At 49.0% G+C, this 12,494-nt stretch overlaps 4 protein-coding genes across 4 annotated transcripts; 2 read left to right on the forward strand and 2 right to left on the reverse strand.

Moving 5' to 3' along the window:
- Window positions 1–1,264: 1,264 nt before the first annotated feature.
- Window positions 1,265–2,538, reverse strand: C8Q69DRAFT_442720 (Borealin N terminal-domain-containing protein; the record flags this gene model as incomplete). Its single annotated transcript, XM_028628869.1, has 3 exons — window positions 1,265–1,973; window positions 2,025–2,310; window positions 2,379–2,538. The coding sequence occupies 3 exons, from the start codon at window positions 2,536–2,538 to the stop codon at window positions 1,265–1,267; spliced, it is 1,155 nt and encodes a 384-aa protein (XP_028488213.1).
- Window positions 2,539–2,728: 190 nt separating this feature from the next.
- On the forward strand, window positions 2,729–4,081 carry C8Q69DRAFT_459377 (hypothetical protein). The gene is made up of 4 exons (XM_028630071.1): window positions 2,729–2,939; window positions 2,996–3,034; window positions 3,085–3,304; window positions 3,367–4,081. The coding sequence occupies exons 1-4, from the start codon at window positions 2,914–2,916 to the stop codon at window positions 3,937–3,939; spliced, it is 858 nt and encodes a 285-aa protein (XP_028488214.1). The 5' UTR covers window positions 2,729–2,913; the 3' UTR covers window positions 3,940–4,081.
- Window positions 3,969–4,952, reverse strand: C8Q69DRAFT_517459 (sybindin-like family protein; the record flags this gene model as incomplete). Its single annotated transcript, XM_028633417.1, has 3 exons — window positions 3,969–4,617; window positions 4,704–4,826; window positions 4,930–4,952. The coding sequence occupies 3 exons, from the start codon at window positions 4,950–4,952 to the stop codon at window positions 4,230–4,232; spliced, it is 534 nt and encodes a 177-aa protein (XP_028488215.1). The 3' UTR covers window positions 3,969–4,229.
- A 3,420-nt stretch (window positions 4,953–8,372) lies between these two features.
- Window positions 8,373–9,790, forward strand: C8Q69DRAFT_459384 (hypothetical protein). Its single transcript, XM_028630072.1, has one exon. It carries the CDS (start codon window positions 8,616–8,618, stop codon window positions 9,555–9,557), a length of 942 nt encoding a protein of 313 aa, XP_028488216.1. The 5' UTR covers window positions 8,373–8,615; the 3' UTR covers window positions 9,558–9,790.
- The last annotated feature ends 2,704 nt before the right edge of the window (window positions 9,791–12,494 follow it).

Genomic DNA, 12,494 nt, shown 5'->3' on the forward strand with positions numbered 1-12,494 from the left:
TTGTTACTTTGTGTCATTTGAACGTTTTCCAGCAACACCACTTTGCTGGATAGGACAGTTTACTTGATAGTGGTCTCCGGGTCATTATCACAGTTGCAATGCTTTTCTTTCCAGCGACCAGGTGTCTGCTTTTGACGAGGCCGAAAACGCCCCATTTTATTCAATTCTCTTCGAATTACTCAGGACACGACTGCTTATTATTCATCTTGCGACCCCTTTTGTCCTTTCTATCTTACCACTAATCTTCTGTTCTCGTTCCCCACCTCAACTGGGGCTATTGTGCAGAGTACCGACTTTTTCTTCTTCTTGTTTTCTTGACCGGTGGCGCAGATCCAACTGAACTTGCTTTGGAGCCTTTTGTTGCAACTACTACCCCTGAAAGTTTGTGTGTGTTATCAAGTACTATCCCCCTTTTCTTGTCTGTTGGTGCTTCGAATGGACGCTCTCGACAAAAAAAATTCTGTTTGCGTGCTCATCTGTCACGTACCACTACCACTCTAACCAGCCTCATTCTATGAATACCATAGCACGTCATGCAGCTAGAAAGCGGAATCCGCAATCTGCGGGCTGAAAACGGCAAATGTGATTTAGTGAAGCTTTTCCTTCATATTGTCTACAAGACTTTTGTTCCTGTCCGTATTAGCACTCGTTTCCTGGAAGTCACGTAGACTATTAATTTGAACTCTGGATGTTATTGGACATGGAAATTAATCATATCATAATTGAACCAACTGAGACATTCTGTCTATGCCTATAATTTAGTAGCGCTTGTTTGCAAACCCACGAGAAATCGTACATATGTAAGGAAATAGTTAGCCAAGACCTGCAGTAAACCACGGTTATTCATTGGTAACTGATATGATATAACACCCGGAGAAGACTCTAGACAAGAAAAAGCAAGCCCCCATATGGACTGATCGATCCCTTATTATTAAAGCAGAACACAAACGCCTCAAACCCATGCAGAATAAGATAGATACACCAATAACGCTCTTCCAGTTCCCCTGTAATATGATACACCGTTTTGAATGAAGTAAATAATGACACGCACAGAATCGATTCGAGATAGTTCGGATGTCGATATTGGCGGGTAGACGGTGGTTTCCCGGGAAACCACGATCGAGAATCATCAACATGCCAGACAACTGCTTGACCACGTTGAAATCAAGACGTTAGATCTAGCTATATCGTCAGATTTTCCAGGTCTTCCGGTAACGCCTCAACTCGTAATTATGTGACCGATATGATCCCTCTTAAACAGAGTCTAGACTCGTCTTCTCAATACGCGCCGTCCCGTAGCAGGAGTCTCTGAGACTGGCGTTGCTGTGCCAGCCCTTCGGGACGCGGTGGCGGTCTTCTTAGCAGCCGAGGTGGCTGTTGCGGCTTGGCTCCTGGCAACTGTCTTTTTTGTTGCTGCTGTGGGACCGGCCTTTCTTGTACCTGCGCCAGTCCGTGTCGACCTGACGACAGTGGTCCCTGAGGACGTGTTTGAAGCTGTAGTACCACTGCTGACAGTGCGATCCTGTTGGCGGGTTGCTGGACGGGCGGGAGACTTCAGCGACGAAGGTGTCGCCCTCGAGGCTGGTCGTGTTGTAGTCTTCCTCGCCTGCGAAGGAGGTCTGTTGTCCTTGGACGCAGTGTCTCTGGCGCGAGCTCGAGCATTATCAACCATTGCCGCGACCACTGTGCCTGGTTTGATCGGGCTAGAGAGCTTAAATGGAGAGACAGGGCGTGACATGTAGGACAGGTGATGTTTCTCAGGGGAAGCCTTCAATGGAGAGACAGCGTACGTTCGCGAGTTGTTAGATTTCGGCGATAGTATCTTGGCGTCCGCTTCTCGCATTGTCTGCGATATAACTCGTGACGGGCCAGCCATAGTCTTTGGATTTCCACGTTTCTTGGGCACATCAATCTTATCATAAGTATCAGTGGATGCCGGTGCATTTTCCTTGTCTGAGTACAGATTCACTTCGCTATTCTTATGTCAGCTGCCGTCCAAGATTGGATGAAGCGATAGTCTTTACCTTTGACGCTTGATGCCTCGAGGGTGCGTCTTTCCTGGAGAGATAGATGGATATCTGACATCGCCAGAGGAGGCTTTCACATTGGTAGTAGTTTTGGAGGGTTGTTTCTCGAGTGAAGGAGCCGCTTGGCCGCTTTGGTTGGCTGACTTGTATTTCTCAAACAATTCGCCTATGTTCGCCTTTCGCAGGGCAACTGGGATCCGATTGACGCGGCGCTCGATCCGTGCTCGAAGGTCCTGTGCCTGCAGGGCGTAATGGGCACGAAGATTGCGGGCACGCTCGGTGACTATGGTCGTCAGTAATCAAGGGATACAGCTTTGCGACCACTATGGGTTCAAGACAGGGCACACATACTCTCAAGCTGCAGATTGTCGATAAGAGCCTGTTTCTGGCTTTGTGTGATTCTCAATTTCTTCTGTACAGGGCCAGTGCTGGGCGTCCATGAGCCGTCGGCGTTGCGCGACTGGTGGTGTTCGTCCGTAGACTTGCGCTTCCTGGACACGGGTGAAGCCATTTGAGTCGGAAGCGAGGATATATGCGTGCAAGTAGCAGTGCTATTTCTTTCAGGCAGCAACTCGTGAAGGATCAGTCTGGATCGTCGAAGTACTGGTGGAGAGAGATGGAGAGACAGAGCGGCGCGAGTTGTGGAGTGAGTTGAGCGCGAGTAAACAACGCTTAGCTGACTTCATCTTAGCGCCGGCGGGCGAAGCTTCAGGTCGACCTCATCATCATCTCCATAGCAGCTCCAGGCGGCACACCCGATCATCATCCACGTTCACGGCTCATATACTGCAACCACCATACCCTATCTTCGTTTCTCTTCCTAGAACCGCCTCTATCTCCCCGTTCTTCATCAGTCGGAGCTGTCAGTCTCCGAACAGCCGCCAAGATGGTGCTCGAGGCTACCATGGTCATGTCCGGTTCCCTGTTCCCATCCCCACGGAGGAATCCGTCACTGACATCGTTTACAGTGTGGACAACAGTGAAAGCAGCAGAAATGGAGATTATACGTTAGTGCGCATCGCTTCCACTTGCTCGAAATACCACTGACATCTATCAGCTCGACACGATGGCAAGCCCAGGTCGACGCCGTCAGCGTCATCCATACGGCCAAGATGCGCGCACATCCCCAGTCGGCCGTTGGTCTCATGAGCATGGGCGGTAATGGCCCCGAGGTGCTCTCTACATTCACATCCGACTTTGGCAACATCTTGTCAGGTCTGCATGGGACTAAGATCCACGGTACCCCTCATTTCTCCTCTGCCATACAAGTCGCTGGTGTACGTCTCTTCGGCCCTTTTTTGGATTCTGGATTCTAGAACTGACTCCTATGTCCATATAGCTTGCCCTAAAGCACCGATCGGAGAAGTCTCAGCGACAACGCATAATCGTATTCTCTTGCTCTCCCATCGTGGAGGATGAGAAGAGTCTGGTGAAGCTGGCAAAGAAGATGAAGAAGAGCAACGTCTCGGTCGATATTGTCGCTTTCGGCGATCTCGAGCCGGAATCAACCAAGAAGTTGGAAGCTTTCATCGAGAACGTGAAGGGAGGCGACGGCTCGCATCTGGCGATCATTCCCCCGGGTCCCAACCTCCTCAGCGAAGAGCTTCAGGCGACTCCGATCCTGGGTGGCGAAGGCGGTGCTGGTGCTGGAGAGGATGTCGGCGAGGCCGGTGGTGCATTCGGATTCGAGGATGCCGCAGAGAACGATCCAGAGCTGGCTTTCGCTCTGCGGTTATCTCTCGAGGAAGAGAAGAACCGACAGGAGAAGGAGAAGCGCGAGCGGGAGGAAGCAGAGGGCAAGGCAGCTCTGGAGAGCGTTGCCGAAGAAGGGCAGCCGCTTCTCAATCAGAACGGCGAGGCCAGCGGCGATAAGGATAAGAAAGATGGCGGTGACAAGATGGACACGGCGTAGGGTCTCTAATATCAATGCTCCGCCTTGAATGACTTTGATGCATGAATGGCGTTTCTTTTACTGTATCTCTAGAATATGTCCTCGGACGATCTCTGAAGCTCGGATTGACTGGTCTATTATATTATTCGAGCCTACAGCAAGAACTCGTGTGCGCCGAAACATGCCTGATGATACCGACAAAAGTAATTTCCTGATTCGTACCTCATGAAAATAGGATACCCAGCCCTCTTCACACGTCTGGTGCTTGTATCTTCCCATCCATCTTTCTTCTGGTTGTTTTTCTCTGACACCTACGCCCTCCCTCTTAACCAGCCAGCAAGATGTCTATCAAATGCTTCGCAGCGCACCGGCATCTCCAACTGGTAGAACGGATTCTTCATGACGTAGTCTGCGTATAGCTCGTAGACCTTGCCCATCACAACATCGACGTTCGGCATCAGCGGATCAGTAAAGAGCAGGAATTTCGTTCCTGTCAGGGTCTGGAAGCAGGTAAGACGGAAGCGCTCCGACTCGAGCACTTCGATACCCGTCTTGGGAACGCCCGGGTTCGGGAGCGTCGAGACGGTGCCCGGCGTGGGTGTTGATGTCCCTGAGGAACTCTGTGCGGTGCTGCCAGTCGTCGCTGGTGCAACGGTCGAAGGGATATGAGGTGTTAAGGAGCGGGTGATGGCGTGGACACTGAAAACGCAGGACAATTGTAGTCAGTTTCCCTGCGCTCTACCTTCTCCCTGGCGGGATACAATTGTAAGATGGAGTTAACACACCCGTGAAATGTACCGGCTAATACGAGATAATCGTTCGTCGAGAGTTTGCGCAGACCGGCCTGGAAGTCGCGCTGGTAGACAAGACCTCCGGCCTTGTTGATGATGATGAGAGAGTAGACGGCCCTGTTTGCATGCGATCGATCACCGCGTCAGTCTCATCGCACGTCAAGTCATATCTGTGAGCGCTGCAAAGTGCATCGCAAAGAAACAATTCCGCAGAAGATACAGTACAGAGGGACACTCGTACATGGCTGAATTGCGCTGGCCGCAGCCCGCTTAGTTCGTGGTGGTATGGTATCTGGGTCGGAGTGCGGGATAACTCGCTATCGTGTTCGCAGCATCACTCTTCCTCTCTCGCTTTGGTCGCTGCGCGAGAGAGAGAGAGAGAGCCTGAGAGGATATAGCTGGACTGTAGATGTGGGCAGCGAGAAGATGCTTCAATTCATCGTGAGACGAAGCGTTCTATCCGCTGAATCCAATGCGCCTCGGCCAGCGGAGATGTGGTTCGATCCGAGTCTGGGAGAGGTTCTTTATTCTGCACTCGTTGCCAAGAGTATATCGGCAACGGCGATGGATTCTCACCAGGAGAAACGCGTTTGTTGGCAGTTAAGTGGGGTTATATGGATTTAGCCCCCCGCAGTATAAATGGATTGTCTTCTATTCAATAATGTTGTGTATTTTGGTGTATTAGTAGAGATATTACACTCGTTGTTGTATCTCTGATGAATTTCTATGTGTGAGATAATAATTCTCAATGATTCAATTTTGGTCTTATCTTGTTCAACTCTCGCTTATTTATATTCACTCTGTATAGTATACATACATCCTGTAAATAGGAAGGATATCAGCTAAGAAACGAAAGCAATTGTAAAATATAAACAGAGTAAATGCTATGGAAAAAGAGTCCATTCACGATGATCAAGTTGACGCAGGACCTGAGGAGAGAACTCCCCCGGCAGTAACTAACTACCGTTGTCTTCCAGGGGCAGATCCTGTTTCAGCTTGCAAACGCCTCTTTTCCAGGATCAACAGTAGGGAACACGATCATCATCGATCAACCGGACCAGACAAAGACTGCCCTGGATGAAACATGGAATCCTAAGGCAACTTCCCGATGACGAAAAACTCGTCGCTTCGCTGCGAACTAGAGTATCTTCAAATAGAAAATGCTGATCTTTCCCCCTATGGCCAATGCTTGCAGCGTTGACGGCTGACAACGACGCGAAATTGCTCTCGGATTCTGACTCTCATTGGGGATTTAACCCTGTCTACGGAGTAGAGAGGTGTATTCTCTGCTTCTGGAAGTACCCCGGGGAACAGTTGTCCGGTTCGTTGTTCTCCTGACAAGAGCACAGCCGGACTGCATCCAGATCCACGATCCGATCTTGGATCTGAGACGGTGAGCTATTATTACACTCTATTCCCTTCTCATTTAGTTGGGATGAAACGATCTACCGTTCGTGAGGATCGAAACGGACCAGCCCACGCAGCCTGCAGCCAGACAAATATAGTCATTACTACTTCCCCTGCCAGCGAGCTAACCCAAGCCATGGAGTGGCATTGGCAATGAAGCAGGACATGGCGGTTATGGCAGTTTACAAACACTCGCGCTGAAGGGGTAGAGAATTGCCCTATAGGATCTGGAAGATCGCCGTGGTTGACAAGTATCGACTCGCAGACGACCAGTGTTGCCTACGTCGCCTTCTTCCGTCCATCCAGGTTCCTTGTTACTCTCGAGTCGGCGCTCAGAATGGTAATAGAACTACATCAGACAGGGATGTTTGCGCCCGAGAGACCACGACTCACAGACAATATTAATGCCCTGCGCACTGGGATTGGGAGAAGGGGGAGGCGCGGTTGCCTCCATCTAGTGGAATGGCCCGGCGGTTGACAACAACAAAAGCAAGCAATACTCCGTAGCTCGTTCCTAGCGGTATGTCCAACGACGATCCTGAAGACCATCTCAGCTCCGGATTGACAATCCTAGGCGCGTCCGTTGGCGCCCGTCACTTACGAGTGCCGCGAACCGATGCGAGAGGCAGGAGAAGGGCTTGACGACTGGGGCTGGCAATGTCTTGTCTTGGTACTGAGCTTTTCATCCCCTCTCTTGCAACTGCCGGACACCATGGCATTTAAGCGGTCTGCAAATGAAAAGGGTTCTCTCTACCATAGCGGGCTCCCCATCTGCGGAACCCTAACGGCATTGAGAACCACAGGGAATAACTGACGTATGTATCACTGATATATACAGATAATCATGGTGTTATTATGAGATACCTACGCGATCTACTCGGCCACGTGGTGAAAAGGGTGATGCTATTCCGACTGATATATACGCCCGAGGAGCCATTCCGCAGCCACTTCCGGAAACTTGCGGTCTTTCCTGTCTAAGCACCAAGACCGTTGTTGGACGATCGTGGGACTGCACCGGTATTGCGGCTACTAGGGTGTGCGAGGGTACGGGTGAACGCCATGGGTGAAAAACGCCTTGGGGGCTGTGAGAACATTCGAACCTTCCTCCGGAATCCGGATTGGGAGCTGAACCCAGCAAAAGAGCCAACCATGCACCTTCAGGGTCGCGGCAGACACAATGCATAATTAGTGCGTTCAGGCCCTTTCGCGCCGAGAGAAAATCTAGAGTATTCAACTGTCTACGGAGTACGGAGTAATGGACGGGAAGGGAGAGCAGGTAGATCATCCTGTCCGGCGGCTCTTTTAGCACATCATCTGAGCCAGGTCGAAGCGCCCTCGGTTCGCTTGCTTGCGAGGTTGATGGTGTTGATGGTGGACGTGTTGTCGGTACGACACGGAAACAAGATGTGAGGGGGACAAGCTAACTGTCAACATACTGTCTATGTCTAATATGACAACTACAATCCTTGTTTGAGCTTCGCATGGTCGGACCAACATGATACTGAGTTCCTTTCTCAGGTTGGAGCCGCCGTGGTAGAAGAAGGGTGACCGTGGAGAAGATTCACCCACGCGATGGTCGCTGCAGGGGCATCGGGGGCCTAATCTTGCTCGAGCTGTGCTATCACCTCAAGCCTTCGGATTGGCTACCAACGACAGGACTAGTGCTGGAGGATGAGGCTCAATTCAAGCACCCCGTTCTGTTATGTCAAGCAGCCGCCCAGCCCGACTAGGCCCCATGCCGGCCATGATGAGGTCCCGGATATGGTTGCGAAGGTGCATATATATCCCCATCAAGACCCATCCTCCTTGACAAATATTCTCTCATATCACGCATTCTAGTCCTTCTCTTTATGCGGTATTTGCTGATGTTTGTCTCGGACCATCAATCACGATTTATACTCCTTCAATCCCTGACTAGAATCTGGACCCAGAATACCCTATTTGGACATGAATTACATACAGCCATTTGGTGACCTTCCGGGCTGCATGGATCTCACGCGGAACGGCGCTGTTTCGGAAGATGATGCACTTTCTTATCCTGGAACGGATTTATGGTCTCTGGAACCCGTGGAATATCCCACTGCAGAACCAGGTACGGCGTGTTTCCCTATTTCTCGGGAAAGACGATCCTATATTCATCCCAGCCTTTTGGCAAATGGTCTGCCTGAATTACCGCTTTATCCATTCCTTGACAATGATGCTGGATTCATCCCACATACTGGAGCAATGTCTGGAATTAACATGGATATGCATCCGCAGTTCATGCGCCAGGAATTCGACTCTTCACCCAGCTTACCTGGAGACAGCGAATTTTCGTGGACGTCGGAGAGTGAAGGTAGCTTCAGTCCGGCACCGAGTTGGCGTAGTCCAAGTAAGTGCATACGTCAACCTTCCAGTTAATGGGCGCCATGTTTACATAGAGAAGACTCATCCCAGACATTTGACCTTTGGGAACCGGGCCCTGGCCACCGGTTTGAATATGAGCTGCGGTCCGTTGCCATGCACGATCTGCAGAACTTTCCGGATATAGACCGCGAATTACAAACTGTCTATGGGGTTCCCGACCAGAAGATATTAGGCCCCGAAGAGATGGTCCTATCTCAATATATGGAAGATATGAAGGTCGACACCGACGTCGATGCTGGCATCCCTATGAAAGATGGAGACGCGGGTGACGATAGCATGCGGCGAATCTCGCTTGATTCTACTAAGATCCCCATCACTGCTGGCTACCCTCAGATCAGAAAGCCAGATTCGAAGCGAGCCGGGAAGTGCGCCACTAGAAGTCCGAAACAAAGAAGGACTACGTCGAGGTCAGAATCAAGAGACTCGGCGGCCAAACGGGTTTTTGTATGCAGTTTCGCGCACTACGGATGTGAAAGCGTGTTCCCGTCGAAGAACGAGTGGAAGCGTCACGTCACTTCGCAGCACTTGCAGCTGGGATTCTACCGCTGCGACGTCGGCAACTGCAAACCATCCAGTTCCAAGAACAACAGATATATCTCCGTCAATAACGATAATGATAGCCCAGGAAGTGGTCTTAGGAAGAGTCGCGTATACAACGACTTCAATCGCAAAGACCTCTTCACACAGCACCAACGGCGCATGCACGCTCCGTGGCTCGGGATAGCTGGTCCCAAGCCCTCGCAGGCTGCGGAAGCCGCCTTCGAAGCAAGCCTTGAGAGCGTTCGCTCCCGCTGCTGGCATGAAAAACGCAAGCCACCCCAGCGGAGCCAGTGCGGTTTCTGTGGTAAGGAATTCTCTGGTCCGGCCAGTTGGGACGAACGGATGGAACATGTTGGCAAGCATTTCGAGAAAGGGGTGGCTAACGATGAGGCTGAAGATGTTGAATTAAGGGCATGGGCACTCAGTGAAGGGATCATCCGCCCTATCAACGACAATAAATGGGTGCTGTCGAATCTCCATCCAGCCAAGTGTTGAGCTGATCAACAGGAGTGTATAAAGGTGCAGTAATGATCTCGGTTGTCTTATGTATAGAATTCTCAATTTGTTTTCGCTTTTTCTTTTTTCTTTATCTTTAGGAGCCCCCCTCTCTTTACATTGGAACAGATAGGCTATTATATTGTGATACAGATATGCCTAAGGGAATGTGATATTTATATATTACATAGTTATAATGATCAGCAATAGATTTATGCTTGTTATTCAGAACATCTTACTTCTTATTGGTTTTACATTTCCAGAAGCGTAGATATGAAACGGTCTTTTTCTTCTGAGTCAAGAAAGGGCAGGGAGGACTACCACTACACATTCATTCCTATAGCAAATACTACCGATTCTAGCACCTGATAGGAGTAAGGTAACCCGTAGAGAAATAACGATCCATGAGATGAAGTGAACGGATATAAGATATAGGGCAGAGAGCGTCCGGTAGATATATACCACATACATATACTGTACATACGACTAGTAGTTATGACTTATTTTCGACCTCACTACTGAAAGCCTCCAATACTTTAAAAGGAATATCCTATTCTATTATGATTTCACTTTCAATCCTTTCTTTATTTTTACTTGTTTTGTTATTCTAACCTAAGGGCCTGAGGCAACAGGGTCAAGATCCTCAAGGAGGGCGGCAATTATATTCAGGCAACAAGCTATTTAACTACCTAGTTAACTGTTACCCCTCTTCGTGCGTTGTAAAATCTAGAATACTTATTCGGTATTTGGCTCCCTAGGAGGATATCATGTGATGGAAGGAAGGAAGATAGGGGTGAAATGAGGATTGAAAAAATAAATAAAAGTCAGACGTCACCCGATTGAAGGCGATGAACTGATGATTAAACTTGGGTAGGTAACTAATTTCATAGTTAACTATCTGCGTTGTCTGATGATAGTGATGGGATCACGTAACCTTTCTCACTCTTCGGACCCCCCAGTATTATTATTACATCGGAGACGGAACGGAGATACTAGAAAAAAAATGACGAGGAAAGAAACAAGTCAGTTCAGGTCTATCGTGTCGTGTCATGCCGTGTTGTAGCGGTGAGATTTTATCGCTGACATTGATGTTGAGTGATTTAGTTATCTATGTAACTAACTATCTAGAGTGTCTGGTTTGCAGTTCCTGAAACATTCTTCTGACTCTGAGTCATCGTCTTCGGGACTTGGTGTAGTTAGTTAAAGTTACCGGTGTGATAATAATAATAAAAATAAAGAAAGTTCTACGACAACTCATGATGCGGAGGCCTGAGAAACTTGGAGGGGCAACTGAGGAACCGAAAGATCGAGTGAGGCCTTAGAGAGAGATTGGGTGAAAATGTAGTGCGAATTACATCTCGAGAAAACATTATTATCCGATAGTAAGTATTAACGGTGAAGGGTGACGTGACGGGTGGTGGTGGGCGCGGGTGCATAGTATAGTATAGACTTTCGTCGGGCGTCTCGGCCCTTTTCGCTCACTTTTCTATTTGCTTAGTTGATTATTGTCTTCTTAAAAGATGCCGAGGCTTTTTTTATTTTATTCTTAGGTGGTATGTAGTTATGTATGCCTTCGGGAAATGTACATCCTGTCATTTTTCTTTTGCTATTATAGATACTGTATACGTAGTCCAATGGTTATTATGCCGATGATGTGGTCGAAGTCAGCCAGGCCGGGCAGGGCAGGGCAGCCAAATGTCCGTATCGGACGAGATGCATATCTAGATTGGGGGCGGAACCGCGGAATCATACTGGTAGTGGTGGTGAAGATGACTTGTTTTTTTTTGCCCTTCTCTGCCTTGGGCACTTGAGGAGAAAAAGTTGGGTGAAGATGGGTGGCCTCAACATTTACTTACTATTTTAGACCGTCGGGAAGTAAAGTTATACTGGTCTTATCGAGTGGTAACTAGAGAGGGGGGTGTTTGAGCAGAGGGATTTCATTGTTGGGTTGGCAAAGTGGGCGACGTAGTTAGCGAGTAGTAACTAATTAACGTAGCTGATGGTGAATAAGGTGGTGGACGGGCCCTTGAGGAATAATACATAATGATAATAATACGTAGTTGCGTGTTGTCATTCGACTCCCGAACCGATGCCTCATCAGGAGAGGATGGATAGATAGGATGACGTTTCTAATTCACGAAGAGGTTAGATAGGTAATAATAATAGTACCATAGTTGCTGGTCACGGGGAAATAGGATAGATAACCCCATCGCTTAGCTGGCCCAGTGTCTGTCGTTTCTGAATGGGTCCTGTTTTCATTTCCAACAAGTTCCCGATGCAGCGGACGGGAAACGGTCCGAAGGGTGACCACCTCAGCAATAATGAAGGTCGAGACCGTTGCATTAAACAGCTATCTTGTGCCTTGTGTTGTGAGCGGCGAATGATGGAATGACGGATGCTCTCTCGTTTGAAACCTGCACGTAGAGATCATCAACGTGGCATGTGGCATATGATTTACTTACTATGGAGTGCATCACCGCCAGGTACCGGAGTAGTATAGCAACACTTGATTACTCCAGAGAGAAAGCGTCTCACGTCTCAGGGGTGCATAGACTAAGGACTTCTCCGCGAATATTCTGCGCTGGGTGCGAACCCGCCAGCTGGGTGTGGACTGGCAGTGAGTCAACGCGAACAACCAGCTGTCCTGTCAATCATCGTAATGTCAGCAACATTGCCATTTCGGGCAACGACAATTACTTATGACCGATATGCCGTTTCTCCTACACCATGTTTCTACTGGCTGCCTGGCATTCCAGGAACTCTTGTGGGTGTTGGGCCACTCAACACCGTCACCGCCATAGGCGAGAAATATCCATCGACCCTTGTGGACATAATAATCGGTCATGAGCGTGCATACTACTAACTATCACCCACGTAATACTCCGTGAGGATAACAATTATCTGCTAGACTCCAGTTCGATAGTAAGTGGCTTACTT

This window comes from Paecilomyces variotii, assembly GCF_004022145.1.
Source record: "Paecilomyces variotii strain CBS 101075 chromosome Unknown C8Q69scaffold_2, whole genome shotgun sequence".
In the NCBI taxonomy this organism is placed as follows: Eukaryota; Fungi; Ascomycota; class Eurotiomycetes; order Eurotiales; family Thermoascaceae; genus Paecilomyces; species Paecilomyces variotii.

Coding starts and splice junctions, on each gene's coding strand:
- C8Q69DRAFT_459384 (XM_028630072.1), top strand. CDS start 8,616: ATGCACGATCTGCAGAACTTTCCGGATATAGACCGCGAATTACAAACT.
- C8Q69DRAFT_459377 (XM_028630071.1), top strand. CDS start 2,914: ATGGTGCTCGAGGCTACCATGGTCAT. Junction 2,940..2,995: donor CTCGAGGCTACCATGGTCAT/GTCCGGTTCCCT, acceptor CATCGTTTACAG/TGTGGACAACAGTGAAAGCA. Junction 3,035..3,084: donor AGCAGAAATGGAGATTATAC/GTTAGTGCGCAT, acceptor GACATCTATCAG/CTCGACACGATGGCAAGCCC.